The 14,153-nt window shown below is 46.0% G+C and overlaps 1 protein-coding gene across 4 annotated transcripts in view; it reads left to right on the top strand.

Moving 5' to 3' along the window:
- The window catches only part of Brd1 (bromodomain containing 1), a 44,165-nt gene that overhangs the window by 17,588 nt on the left and 12,424 nt on the right, over positions 1-14,153 (top strand). For 2 of the 4 annotated variants that reach the window (XR_004946771.1, XM_036208150.1), the window contains 6 exons: positions 1,117-1,248; positions 1,610-1,738; positions 2,388-2,700; positions 5,566-5,826; positions 11,977-12,290; positions 12,373-12,477. Coding sequence is in view for 3 of the 4 variants with exons in the window: in XM_036208150.1 (XP_036064043.1) it covers positions 1,117-1,248; positions 1,610-1,738; positions 2,388-2,700; positions 5,566-5,826; positions 11,977-12,290; positions 12,373-12,477 (1,254 nt within the window). In the remaining variant the exon portion in view is untranslated. Of the gene's footprint in view, positions 1-1,116; positions 1,249-1,609; positions 1,739-2,387; positions 2,701-5,565; positions 5,827-11,976; positions 12,478-14,153 lie in introns of all 4 variants that reach the window. The other 2 variants (XM_036208148.1, XM_036208149.1) reach the window with 2 other exon arrangements.

Here is a 14,153-nt window from a genome sequence, read left to right as displayed (position 1 = left end):
TGGATGGCATCACTTTGTTCATGGCTGGCAGATGTTGTTACTTATGGGTTGCTGTCCTGTATCAGTGCAGAAGGACAAACTTCTGATGTAGGTCATTCTTCACCCTTTTATCATAGGGACAGCATATGTGGGTTACTGTGAGGAGGTAGTTTCATACATTTCTCCATAGAGCAAAGAGTAGGTATTAGTTTTGGATAATGACCCCTGTGGTGTTGCATGAGGACCAGGGGTCTTGGGCAGGGTCACTCTGGGGTAGCAGAAAGGAGAGTATGGGGTGGCCTGAAAGTGAATTCTGGGTTGGGGAGCAGGGATCTTGGTTGAATAAGATGCATGGAGTACTGAGAGTATGTGGCATGTTGACTTTCCTGGAAAGTGGCTGGAAAACCTGGTCCATTGTAAATAGGACTCTGGTCTTGTTTGGGTTCCTTGATTGCTATCGAGGAACGTGTGCTGTCTCTGGCAGTGGCTTTTGTTTCTGTACCTTGGTGAGTAGTAAGGGTATCCTTTGGACACTGTGGCCTTCAGGGACTCTAGGCCTCTGGACTATTGTAGGTAGTTTTGGCTTTTTACCCTGCTTAGAGCTCTGAGCAGCTCCAGCATTGACCTCCACATGTCCAGGCAGAGCCAGATTGCTTTCCCACTACTGTGTTTCCTGGCTTTCCAGTGCTGCATTTGGGTTTTGATGACTTGGGTAGAGTTGGACAAGGTTAAGACATGTGCTGTCTCATATGCTGCTCTGTCACCTGAGAAGACAGAGGTATGACTGGTGACTGCAGTGTCCACCCTTGTCTCTAAGGGGTTAGAAGTGATCCCTACACCTAACCTACTGAGCCCAGAACTGAGCCTGGGTAATACTTCCTTGCCAGTCAGGATAGCTCAGCCTTGTATTCTTGTATGCCTCCTTTGTACTTCTTCCAACTCCCCCCCCTCTGGAGATCGAGCCAAGAACCCCAGGTGCCATGGAGCCTACTGGACCCTTCTGTCCCTTAGTTACAGCACACTCACAGGGCCTCTAGAAAGAGAATAGGTCCCAGGTAACCCTGTGTGAGCTTTTTAGACCCCTGGCAGGAAGAACTCTAGGTTTGACTGATGGGGAGTTTGATTTCATCTTCTTAGAGAGAAAATGATGAAGAGATGAAAGCTGCCAAAGAGAAGCTGAAGTACTGGCAGCGGCTGCGACACGACCTGGAGCGTGCACGCCTGCTGATTGAGCTGCTGCGCAAGCGGGAGAAACTCAAGCGGGAGCAGGTAAGGCCCTCGGCTTGCACCACCCTCCAGCGCTCTGCAGTGGCTGCTGTGTGCTTGCTGACTTTGTAGTGCTGTCCCTACCCCACAGCATGGCCCCACTCTAGAGTTGGTCCCGTGGTGCCATTGTTTGGGTGGCCATCCCTGCATTTGCAGGGCGCTTAAAGGAAACTCTGCCTTGGAAGAAGTACATGTCCTTGCACACAGAAAGTTGCTTTGTGGTAGGGTGGTGGCCTGCTTGTAGGCTGCTCTGTGCTGATGGTTGGGGTGTTACTTCTGTGACTGTGCAGTGTGTGAGGTGCCATGGTCTTCAGGAGAGGTGTACCCATAATCCTCTAGAGACAGTGTGTGCTGTTGTTGCCAGGTGAAGGTGGAGCAGATGGCTATGGAGCTCCGATTGACACCACTGACTGTGCTGCTACGCTCAGTCCTGGAGCAGCTTCAGGAGAAGGACCCTGCAAAAATCTTTGCCCAGCCCGTGAGTCTAAAGGAGGTGAGTGCTGCTATGGCTCCCTTTCTGCCTCATGTGTGCCTCTGGATCTGTACTGCTGTTTGACTAGTAAACACGTAACTGGGAGAGAAGTTACTTGAATTCTTTTTTTTTTTTTAATTTATTTTATTTATTAGTATACAGTGTTCTATCTGCATGCATGTCTACACACCAGAAGAGGGCACCAGATCTCATTATAGATGGTTCTAAGCCACCATGTGGTTGTTGGGAATTGAACTTAGGACCTCTGGAAAGAACAGGCAGTGCTTTTAACCTCAGAGCCATCTCTCCAGCCCCTGTTACTTGAATTCTTAATTTGCATTATTATTTAATTAATGAGTAATATTTAATTGTAAAAGATTATGTGTTTCATTGTAAAGCATTGAAAGTGCCCAGGTGAGAAGCTCTACTCCGAACTTAGCTGTTGGTGATGTTAGCTCTGCTGGTACTCCACTTGATGTACTTTAGTGAAAGGAGCTAGATTGGGAAGGTTCCTGCCATGATTGGGCCTAGCTTGGATTGGCTTAGGGTTACTATGTGAAATTAGTCTGGGGTTGGGGGAGTATGTATCAGGTATGATTGGTTATATGGCATGAAATATATTTTGATTTTTCTTTGGTTTGTAAGTGTTTATTTTCCTCTCTAAAATTAGGTACCAGATTATTTGGATCACATTAAGCATCCCATGGACTTTGCCACAATGAGGAAAAGGCTAGAAGCTCAAGGGTATACAAACCTCCATGCGTTTGAGGAGGATTTTAATCTCATTGTAGATAACTGCATGAAGTACAATGCCAAGGACACCGTGTTTTATAGAGCTGCAGTGAGGCTGCGAGATCAGGGAGGTGTTGTTTTGAGGCAGGCCCGGCGTGAGGTGGACAGCATCGGCCTGGAAGAGGCCTCAGGAATGCACCTGCCTGAGCGACCTGTCGCAGCCCCTCGGCGGCCTTTCTCCTGGGAAGAGGGTAAGAACCCAGCACTGCAGCCAGGAAGATGGCAGATGCTTTTTCCCTCAGACTGTCTAGAGTTAAGATTCCAGCATGTGGCCAGCGTAAATGCTACTGAGGATGCTCTTTCATTTCCTGTCCTCCATGTGTGTTGTATACACAGTATGTCTCACTTGGGCCTTGCCACATTTCACATACCCACTACCAGGAACAAATGTCTAGTTCAGCCCAGATCTACATGATGCAGGCCAAGAAGACAGTAGAGTTGAGGATTTGTACCCGAAGGGCCTGACCTTGCTTCTGAGGAGGTCTTGCAGTGAGAAGGCAGCTATTGGTAGTTGTATTTCAGCTGAGAAATAGAAAGAGGAGTTAACATTGGCTTTGCCTCTGACCCTCTTCCTTGGATGCTTATGGGTGTTGATAGAGGGCCTGGCTGAGCCTGTCTTCAATACTTGGCCTAACCCTCCAGGAATCCAGGGTGAGCTTATACTTTGGGCCCCACTGGGCACACGCTGTTAAGACAAGGTCTCACTTGGTGCCTTAGCTGGCTAGGAACTTAATATGTATATCAGGCTGGCTTGGAATGGACAGTAATCTATTGCTTCTGTTTCCTGAGTGCTGGGATTAAACATGTGCATTACCATACCTGTCTTCCAGTCAGTTCTTGTAAACTTCTTGCCCTTTAATTGTTTATTCAGTAGGTAAATTTCCACATGGGTTGGTGGTCCATCATGGAACACGAAGTTTCCTGTATTCAAAATTGTTACCAAAACCTGAGGTCCCGTGTTCCTGTTTTGACCCTCCTTTTCTTCTGCTGTTTACTGTCCAGAAAAATGATAGGACTTTACTGACTTTATCTTTACTCTGTACTTTCCCTTCTTTATAACCAGCTGGTCACTGTGTCCTTTTGTTCAGTACTCAGGTATCCACAGGGCATACAGGGTAGATAGAATTCAAGATAGGATTCAGTGGCACACATCTGTAGTCATAGCACTTAGGAAGCTAAGGTAGGAAGTTCCACAAGTCCAAGGCCAGTCTGGACTGTACTGATTTACAGGCTACATCCCAAAGCCCTGTCTGCAAAACAAAACTGGTCCAGAAAGTATATTTAGAAAATAAATACAAGCAGGCTAGAGTGTGTGGTTTAGTAGTGCTTCTCTAGCATGCACAAAGCCCTGGGTTTGACTTCAACACTGAATAAACTGGGCATGGTGCAAGGATTCGAATTTCAACGTTATCTCAGCTACATAGTAAATTAAGGCCAGCCTGGGTTACATGAGGCTTTGTCTTGAAAAGTAGACATGCACACATGCACATACAGAGGTAACAATCTCTGCAGCCTATATAGGTCCAGTACAGTTAAATCAGAACCACCTTGTGCTGAGATGCTTCCCCAGCAGTCTCTGTTGGAGCTGAGTCTGATAGCCACCAGGATTATAGAGAGACCCTTAGTCCTCCACGTTCATCCACATTCTGTTCTCCAGGCTGTGTGGGAGGCAAGGGTGGTGCTCCAAGCTCATCTGTTTGTTGTGGACTCTGGGTGGTGTTGGCTGTCCTTAGAAGCAGAGGAGCCTGATGATACTTGGGAGACTTTGACCCCACAGCTTCTGATTCTCATGTTCTCTAAATGGGCAGGGCTTGGAGGTCTCAAAGTTGACACTTTTAGGAAACTGACTCTGCCATTGATTGATAAATTTCTATGTTAGGCTTGTTGTCAAAGAGGAAAGTAATAATGAAAAGTACAAATTTATATCTTCTCAGTGATTGGAGTAGAAAGAAAGGGTGATCCGTGGCAAGGCCAGCTATGGGTACCTCTGCCACTGTCCTGAGCCCTACTATAATGAAGATAATGGTCCTATTGAAAAAGAAGCAGACAAGCAGGTCATGGTAGTTCATGACCAAAACTCAAGCACTCAGGAGGTTGAGGAAGGAGGATTGCAAGTTTGAGAATGGCCTGGGCTACATAGTGAGACCCTGTCTGACCAACCAAAGAACAGAAAGAAATGAGCCTTGAAAAACTAGGGTAATGCTTTGTTGGTTATGTTTTTTATTTATGTTTGGTGCTTCAAATTAAAAGAATATTGTTTACCTGAATGCATTTGAGGTGTTAACTTGAGATTTTGTTAGAAATAGTGTGACTATAAGCCTTGAGCCAGCCCATTGGGGGATTTTTGTCCATGTCCTAGTGCTGATTAGTGTTCTTGTAGACAGGGCACTTCAGCTGGTCCATCTCCCAGATCTGGGCAGATCTCCTTTGTTCTGTGTTTTTCTTTTACTCCTGTTCTTCTTTTGGTTTTATCTTCACAAAGTTTAAAGAACTTCTTTGGCCATTTCAGTAGTTTAAGTTTTGAGGACTTCTGTAGTCAAGTGTTCCTAGAATTTGGGAAGAGCTGTAGACTCTGCAGCCTAGTGTCCATGGACAGTCACTCATGTGCGACTACTTCTCCTAGGATGACATTTGTGGTGTGTAAACAGTCCACATCAGCATATTTGCACACTGTCACTTCTGTTGGCAGTCCATCCTGTTGGTGTGCTGGTGTTTTTGTACCCCTCACCTGGAATGGGCTGTCTACACAGTAGGACTGATTGGGTCCTGATGCAGGAGAGGCCACACATGTTACCTGTATATCCTCTGCTGTAGCTGTACTATTTGTTCCTGTGTGTCTGGCTAACTGGAGGGGAATTCTCCTTTAGTAGTGTCTTTTTTCTCCTTGTGGCAACAGCCTTCTCATGGGTTCAGAATGAGGGTAGAAGAGTCTGTGTATGGCATCAAATGGTGACGCTGGAGCTTTGGCTATGGGCAGGCTAAAGGATAGTGGAAACAGTGTGTTTTTAGAGGTGCCCAAGGATCAAGTGACTAATGATGCGTGTTCTTTGGTTCAGTGGACAGGTTGCTGGACCCAGCCAACAGGGCCCACATGGGCTTGGAGGAACAGTTGAGAGAGCTACTAGACAAGTTGGACCTTACCTGCTCCATGAAGTCCAGCGGCTCACGGAGTAAACGGGCAAAGCTGCTCAAAAAAGAGATTGCTCTTCTCCGAAACAAGCTGAGCCAGCAGCACAGCCAGTCCCCATCCATAGGGGCAGGTACAGGAGGCTTTGAAGATGCTGCTGCTCCACTGGGGCCAGACACAGGGGAGGAAGGTAAGCATGAGGGGGTGGGAGGACATGGGTGTCTCTTTTCAGGTGTGAGTGATGCTCTGTAGTAACCATGAGTTTGTAAGTTTTGAAGGTCCTAGAACTCTGGTCACTGGCTATTCCTCCAGGTTTTTGTTGTCCTTTGAAAGGATGTTCTGGTGTGTGCTGGCTGTGTGTATTTTGGTGCTTAGTTTACAAGCTTAAAGGCATGGAATGAGATTTTCTTTAACTTGAGCCTGAAAGACTTTTAAAAGGATAGTTTAGATCTGATAGTGTGTTGAAGGTGGCTTCTGTGGTAGGAGTAAGAAACACCTATGTTGTATTTTGTAGATTGAGGCAGAGTATTAGATGGTTAGACAGCCTAAAATTGTTTTGACTTTGTGTGTGTAGGTCAGAGGACACTAGTGTGAGCTGGTTCTTTCCTGGCACCTTACAGGATCTGGGGATGGAACTCAGGCGGTCAGGCCTTGTGAGCACCTCTCCCTTCTAAGGTATCTTGCTGACTTTGTGACAACTTTCTGAAAGACGTTTAAAAAGTAGTGTTGCCAGAGTACACCCAGCTCTGGGTGTGGGGGTGGGAAGGAGACTGAGGTACTTCTTGGCATAGGCCTACTCCCAGACACTTTCCCAGCAGCCTGAGACCTTTCTTGTGGGTTACCTTCAGTGGACACCATGTTGTCCTAGTAGCATTGAGTGGCATCAGGGGAAAGAGCCAGACAGTCGAGATATTAGGATGGGGCAAGAGGGGATACAGGAGAGACTCATCTGCCCAGTGGGATACCTGCATGATAAGGTCATCGTGTGTGTGTGTGTGTGTGTGTGTGTGTGTGTGTGTGTGTGTGTGTGTGTGTGTGTTGGGGAGAGTTTAGAGAGTCTTAGCACCCTTTAGTTCCCTTCCTCACACTGCCACATTTTAGTTCCATGAGATGGAAAGAAGAATAAGAGCAGCCCTGCACTGTTGTTAGCAGTTTGGCTTGTCATCTCCCTGTCGTTCCTGCCCCACCCAAACAGGAACAGGAAACATTAGAACAAGACCCATGCTGTTGTAGTTTGCATTTTGATCTGTACAGCTGTCTGCATCATTAGATGTGGCTGACCTGCTTCTTGTAATGACATCGTTCAGGAGGTTTGTGCCACGTTTCATTCAGTCCTATAGATTAACAGTTGGTGACAATCTTTTTTTTTTTTTTTTTTTTTAAAGATTTATTTATTTATTACATATACAGCACGTATCCTTGCAGGCCAGAAGAGGGTGGCAGATCTCATTACAGATGGTTGTGAGCCACCATGTGGTTGCTGGGAATTGAACTCAGGACCTCTGGAAGAGCAGTCAGTGCTCTTAACCTCTGAGCCATCGTAACAGTCTTGTAGCCCACTTTTCCCCCTTCTTTCTCTGGTTGCTGCTTTTATGCAGCTGTGCTTGGCAACCAGCAGAAGCTAGGGCTAATGCCACTGAGTTCTCCTGGCCTTAGAAGTTACTTTGAGTGTGTCCCATTGTAAATTTCACACACACGCCCTTTGCCTTACTTAGGTAACAGCTTGGATGGGTCCATAAAGTAAGGGTTTTATCTTTGAGTGTGTGACATATTTCCCCCTATTCTCTAAAAGCTTGATCACCAGCACATGGCAATTTTCTGTTTCTGTTGGAGGTTCTATGCTTTTTTTTTTTTTTTTTTTTTTTTTTTTTGTTTTTAGAGACAGGGTTTCACTGTGTAACTGCCCTGGCTGTCCTGGATTCCACTCTGTAGACCAGGCTGGCCTCGAAGTCACTGAGATCCGCCTGCCTCTGCCTCCCATGTGCTGGGATTAAAAGTGTGTGCCACCATGGCCCGGCTTCTATGCTTTTTTCTTTAAAGGAACATTTGTTCGTGGGACCTTTGACAGATGCACCCGAGATACTGCTATTCTTTGCATTCTGTGGTGAGTTACAGGTAACGCCATTGCCTGGTTCCCATGGTAGCCCTGTGCAGCCTCCTCTTCCCACTGCTAGAACTGGCTGAGGGGGACCCTTGGGTCCAGCCACCCAGTGACCTGTGCATTATGTGTTTTGGTGGCAGGACTGTTCACTGATGATGCAGTGGCTTGCTTGCTCTTGAAAGAGAAACCTGACTTTTCCTCACAGCTGTGTGCAGCATTTCATTTTTCCTCCCTTAAAAGTTCCCTCACCTGTGCTGGCGTCACAGGGTGGAGTGTCCTTTTTTTACTTGAGTCTTGGACTTGGAGGAAGAGCCGCCAGTGCCCATAGAAGACCAGATCCATGCTTTGTATTGTTGGGCCACTCTTCAGGCAGCGTGTCGATGATGGCCGCACCAAATGCTAGAGTTGCTGTTGGCCCGCATTTAAAACTCAAGAAAAGAGCATTTTCCCGTTAGCTGAGAGCAAGAGGAGCGGAGAAGGACACAGCCTGACAGTCCATGCTGAGGCAGAGCGGTGTGAGTGGGATCTAGGGCCCCTTTAAGAGTGTTTTGGGTTGGGTGCAGTCCCAAATGCCTTTGTTTCTAGTCCTCAAGAGGCAGAGGCAGGTAGAACTCTTGAGTTTAGAGGCCAACCTGGTCCACATATCGAGTTCCAGACCAGCAAGGGCCCTGAGACCTTGTGACCAATTAAAAAAAAAATCTGTTAGAGAATGGACATAGATTTTTCACACTTAGACATTCCTTAGTGTAAAATGAACAGTCTCACTTAATTTTTAATTAAACAACACTTTTGTGTTTTGTGACATTTAGGTTGTTTGCATTAGAGGAAACATCAGCAGTACAGCTGTTGGGAGCCAGGCCCAAAAGACCAACATCTGAGGAATGAAATAGGTTGTGGCCGGCTTGGGCAGTGCAAGGGCAGGGCGTTTGTCAGGAGGCCTTCCATGCTGACCTTAAGGTTGGAGAATTCCAGCCAGCTGAATGCTGAGGGACAGACACATAGAATGGGGTCACAATAAGCCTGTGGGACAAGCTTGAGCCCACAGACCATTACATTTATTGAGATTTAGTGGATTGACTAGGGGCTTTGGGTTGACTAGAGTCTATGTGCTGGTGAATGGGGCTTACACCTTGTCTGTGGCTAAGTTATGGGGTATAGCTCTCTATTGTTGAAGACTGGGCCAGATCAGCACCCCACTGGGACATCACTGTTTATACATCAGCTGTGTGCTCTTCCTGCTCTATGCACCCCCATGTGCATTCAGCATTGAATACAGTATAAACTCTTCTTCAGGGCTGCCAGAGGAAGGAGTAGGAGGTAGATGGCTGGTGGGTATGGTGGAGTTTCTAGCCATTCGTTGGAATGTCTCCACACACTCTGCTGTGGTGTCTGGAACTGTCTGTGGCTTTAGTGGAAGCATTCAGTTGGCTTGGTGGCCTTGTATAGAGAGAGTCATGGTCAAACAGGCACTAGCTGGTTCTGAGTAGATGTCTGTGTGATCAGCATGTGAAAAAAGAGCAGCTTTTCCTTGCTGCTGTATGTTGTAATTTCTGGTTGGGGATTTTTTGAGTACTGACATCATATACTCTTGTTTGGGTTGTGATGCGCTGATTCTGGAAGTTAATGGAACGTGGGGTAGTTAAGCAATGTCCATTTGTTAGCAGTGAGGTTATGAAAATGAAAATGTTTTGCATTTGTGTATTAACTGCCAGTAAGGTTCTGCTTGAGGGACTGAGTGTTAGCTGTGGTGTTGACACTGTCCAGTGTGCTAGTGTGAGGGTTTACTCATCAAGGAACCTGACAGCTTCAGGTGTTGCTAGTTCTCAGCATGGTGAGAAGACTGAGGGTCACAGAGTTTTAGTAGTCCAGGTGGCCCATGGCTATTGGAAATGGCGTTTCACTTGGGCCTCTGTGTAACCCCTGTCTCCAGTGTGATTCCTTCTGTAACACCTCAGGAGTATGCCAGTGGACTATGTGGCTCCTCCTCGGGTTGCCACAGATCAGGGAGAACACATGGCTTGAGTGTGGATGGGACCACAGATGAGTGTGCCTGCCTGGCCATGCAGTCTCTCATGGGCAGGCAGCTTTTGATGTAGACATTGGTTGAGAGTGATGGAGTGTGCTGGAGGTCTTGTGCTCAAGGGCAGGCATGTTCGCCGGTTGTCTTGGCGGGAGTGACTGACTCTGAAAGTTAAGCTGGGGGCAAAAAATGGGTCTTTGATCCCTTAGAGCTGTGGAGAGAATGGATGGGAGGTCTGCAGTGGCTGGAGCCTTGGGCAGGAGGCCCTCTGGTGCCATCTCTGCTGGTCTTGTACTGCTTTGGGGCTGCTCTTGTCCCTGAAGAGGCCATAGGACTGGATTGGACATTGGGAATCTCAGTGTAAGATGCTTGGACTCAGGTAGGAGGCAGAGACCAATGAAGGAAGAGGAGGCAGGAGGCAAATTAGGCACTGAAATTAAGCCTAATAGTGGTCACCTGCCCTAGCCATATGCTCCTGTACCAGCCAACATACCACCCAGTGCCAGTGACTTCTGTTTTCACGTTTATGTGCACCAAGAGTGCCATGCATGGCTCTGCACCGTTTCTAATCCCATCTTTCAGTGTTCTGTGTGCTATGCAAATGCTGTGCTCTTAAAGTGGTTCATGAACCTAATCAAAGTGGACAGGAAGAGTTTTTGTCATCGTCCAACATGCCAGTGATTCAAACTTCAGCATTTCCACTTCATTGGAATCTTAATCTCTGAGTACAGATTTCTTGGCCCCTGTGACATTTTATGCACTCCTATCTCCTGGATAAAGCTTTTCAACAATGACCTCTTAAACAACAGGCTTTTGTTGAGGCTCTACTTCCCCTGCTTGGTGGTGGAAATGCCTTTAACAGGCTGCACATGCACACAGTTAGCCCGAAGCCACCTCACCTACAAGAGCGGCTGTTTCCTGCCTGCTGCCACTCTTGGCTTTGTGTTGCTGATTGGAGGGCCTTAGAACTGCTTTGGCTTAGAACTTCTGTGTTAATCAAGTGACCCAGACACATAAATGGGGCTCGTAAATTGTGTAGCTTTTCATTTCCAAAGTGACTTGAATTTAAAGTATTGTGACAATGTTTTATGGGAAGTTTGTAGTTTGTAGTTTGTACCTACTAATTATATGCTACTCTGGATTGTTTCAGTTGATGCTCTTGGTTTCTGTCCTATGCCCTGTAGTGAGAATCTCAGAATCAGTTAGCCCAGCAGGGCCTAAGCTAACCTTACACCGTGGGCTTCACTGCCATTCTGTTCTTTGAGCTTTTTTTGTGTGAAGATAGGAAGATACTTCTTTCTGGGGTTTGAATTAAAGATTAAGATGTCAGGTCAATATTAGTTCATGCTAGTAAAAAGTTTTATTTTTATTTTATGTGTATGTAAGTGTTTTACCTGCATGTAAGTGCACCAAATTCACACCTGGTGCCACAGAGGCCAGAAGAAGGTGTTGGATTCCCTGGAACTGGAGTTACAGACAAGTTTTTGGCTGCCATGTGGATGCTGGGAACTGAACTTGAGTCTCTTACAGGAGCAACAAGTGCTCTTCTTAACCTCTGAGCTAGCTCTTCACTCCATGTTGGCAATCTGTAAACTCCTTCCGAAAGAGGTGGAAATAATTTTGTGGGTCTTTTTTATTTTTAATTTTTAAAGCTATAAAGGTAGAGTTGGAACTCAACAGTAGTACCCATACGTCTGTCTATTTTAAGGTAGTAGAAGATGGTCCTGTCTCCGTTAGTCCTCCCTAGCCACTCATGGCTTTGGGCTTTGACTTAGAAAGCCCTGGTCACATGATTTAATATTTGATTTCCTTTTCTTTGCCACCTTTGTGGTGCAGCATAAAGTGCTGTGAGAACCTCTTAAGGCTCCCTTAGTTCTGTGACTGTTTAGTCTTCCTCAAGGTAAGTGAATATCAATGCAGAAATGGTCCTGAACTCAGATAAGAGATTTAATATTGCTGTGTGTGATGCTCTTTCAAGTTTTTTCCAGAAAGTAACTTGTGCACCTGGGTTTTGGACACCAGGCCCACAGTCTTTGGTTAGGGAAACACACACAGTGTTACCTGATGGCCCCAGGCTGCTCACTGCTCAGCAGACCATTGTGTGTGATGCTGTTTCCTTAATTGAATTAGTGTTTTGGTGGACTTCACATTTATATAAGTTTTATAATAGATTTTATAATCTTCAGTTTTCAAAATCACTTTATTTATAATTTTTTCAGGAGATAAATCTCCCCCTAAACTTGAACCATCAGATGCATTACCTCTTCCTTCAAACTCGGAGACTAATTCAGAACCACCAACCCTCAAACCAGTAGAACTCAACCCCGAGCAGAGTAAACTATTCAAAAGAGTCACATTTGATAATGAATCACATAGCACTTGCACTCAGAGCGCACTGGTAAGCGGACACCCTCCAGAGCCCACCCTCGCCAGTAGTGGCGATGTGCCAGCGGCGGCGGCGGCCTCCGCAGTGGCGGAGCCATCAAGCGATGTAAACAGACGCACCTCTGTTCTCTTCTGCAAATCGAAAAGTGTAAGCCCCCCAAAGTCTGCCAAGAACACTGAAACCCAGCCAACTTCTCCTCAGCTAGGGACCAAAACCTTTTTGTCTGTAGTCCTTCCGAGGTTGGAGACTCTACTGCAGCCAAGGAAAAGGTCGAGGAGCACATGTGGAGACTCTGAAGTGGAGGAGGAGTCCCCGGGAAAGCGCCTGGATACAGGTAAATGTCAGGGGCAGCTGCCTCTCCAGGGGTCTGTTAATATGAAACCAGGGTACTGAGCTCTTGTTTTTGAAGGAGTCTCATTTCTAGAGATGAAGACAGACAACACGGATTTTCTTTCTGAAGCTGTGAACTCTTTTTCAGGCAGTGGCCTCGATCCAGCCTCTTGGCAGCACAGCGGCTGGCTATGGCCCTGCCCTTCCTTTGTCTTCTTTCTCCTTTCCCTGCATTTTTCCACATATCAAGTGCAACTTTGAATGTGGTTTGGTTAAGTACCTTTTACTGTGTGCATGTATGTGGGTAGCCTGTGACCTGTCAGTGGCCATACCTGGCACTGAGGAGCTCCACTCAGTTCCTATAAACTCAGGGCCCTAGATTTGAACCTGAACCATTCCTTCCTGAAGACTGCTTGCCCCTTGGGTTCTCTGAAAACAATCTGTCATTTCATTACTTATAGCACTTTGCATAATTGGCTTAAGGAATATTTTAATGTTTTTCCAATTTTTTTTATAGCTTCTTAGTATAGTACATTGTACTGCTAATGCCTGATAAAATCACACTCAAAAATAATTTCTCATTTACTGCTAAGCTTTTTTCCTTTTAATAGAGTCCTTTTAAAAAGTTCTGAATTAGTTTTTTTCTGTATTTGGTTGGGTTGGGGCATTCCACAGGGTGCACACATATGGGAGATGGAATAAATATAGAGAAAATTGGGGGAATTGATTATCTCTTTTCACTTATGTGGGATTGAACTCAGGTCATCAGGCTAACAGCAAGGGAATTCACCCACTGAGCCACCACCACTAAGCTAAGATGTGTTTCATTTCCCAAGATGTTGCCCCGTATGAAAATTCCCTGTGCCATGCTTGAATAACGCTGGCTTGGCTTTCTTACAACGTCCCATCTAACCCTCAGATAGAACACAGTGTGGAGGGGTGGTACTAGAGTTCTCGAACAGTGACTGTCATTAGGCCTTTTGGTACCAGCATCAGATTTTCAACATTTGCTTTCTGTTAGAAATAGGTTTGTACTTTTGGTTTGGGTCCTGGATTAAAACTTGGTTATTTATTATTCTCTGTTATCCTGGCACAGGTAGATAAATGTCTCAGTTACTTTTCTGTTGCTGTGAAGAGACACCATGAGGAAGGCAACTTAGAAAAGAAAGCATTGAGTTTGTGGCTCGTGGAGGGTTAGGGTCCATCACCATCTTAGGAGGGAGCGTGACCGCAGGCAGCCATGATGCTAGAGAATTAGCTGAGATCATGCATTTGATTCATAAGCTTGGGGGGTGGTGGGGAGAGGAGAGAGCAAGCAGAAGAGCGAACTCTAACTGGGAAAGGCCTGGACTTTTGAACCCCCCCCCCCCCAAGGTCAGATCTCCTCATCCTTCCCAAACAACAGTTATACCAACTGGGGACCAAGCATTCCAGTATATGATCTTATGAGGGACAGTCTCATTTAAACCCTGGGTCCCATAGGCTTGTGGGACCTTTGGTCCAACTTCAAAGTCTCCATAGTCTCACAATCTCGCTCTCCTAATTTTAACTCCTTGTAAAATCAAAACAAACAGATCACATACTTCCAACATATAAGGAAGGAAAGGGAGCATAGTGAGGAAAATAGTGAACCAGAGCAAGACTTAAACCCACCAGGGTAAACTCCAAAATCATACAGCT

This window comes from Onychomys torridus, chromosome 16 (genome assembly GCF_903995425.1).
Source record: "Onychomys torridus chromosome 16, mOncTor1.1, whole genome shotgun sequence".
Lineage (NCBI taxonomy): Eukaryota > Metazoa > Chordata > Mammalia > Rodentia > Cricetidae > Onychomys > Onychomys torridus.
Note: the sequence above shows the minus strand (reverse complement) of the source record. Positions and strands in the feature narration are given on the sequence as shown.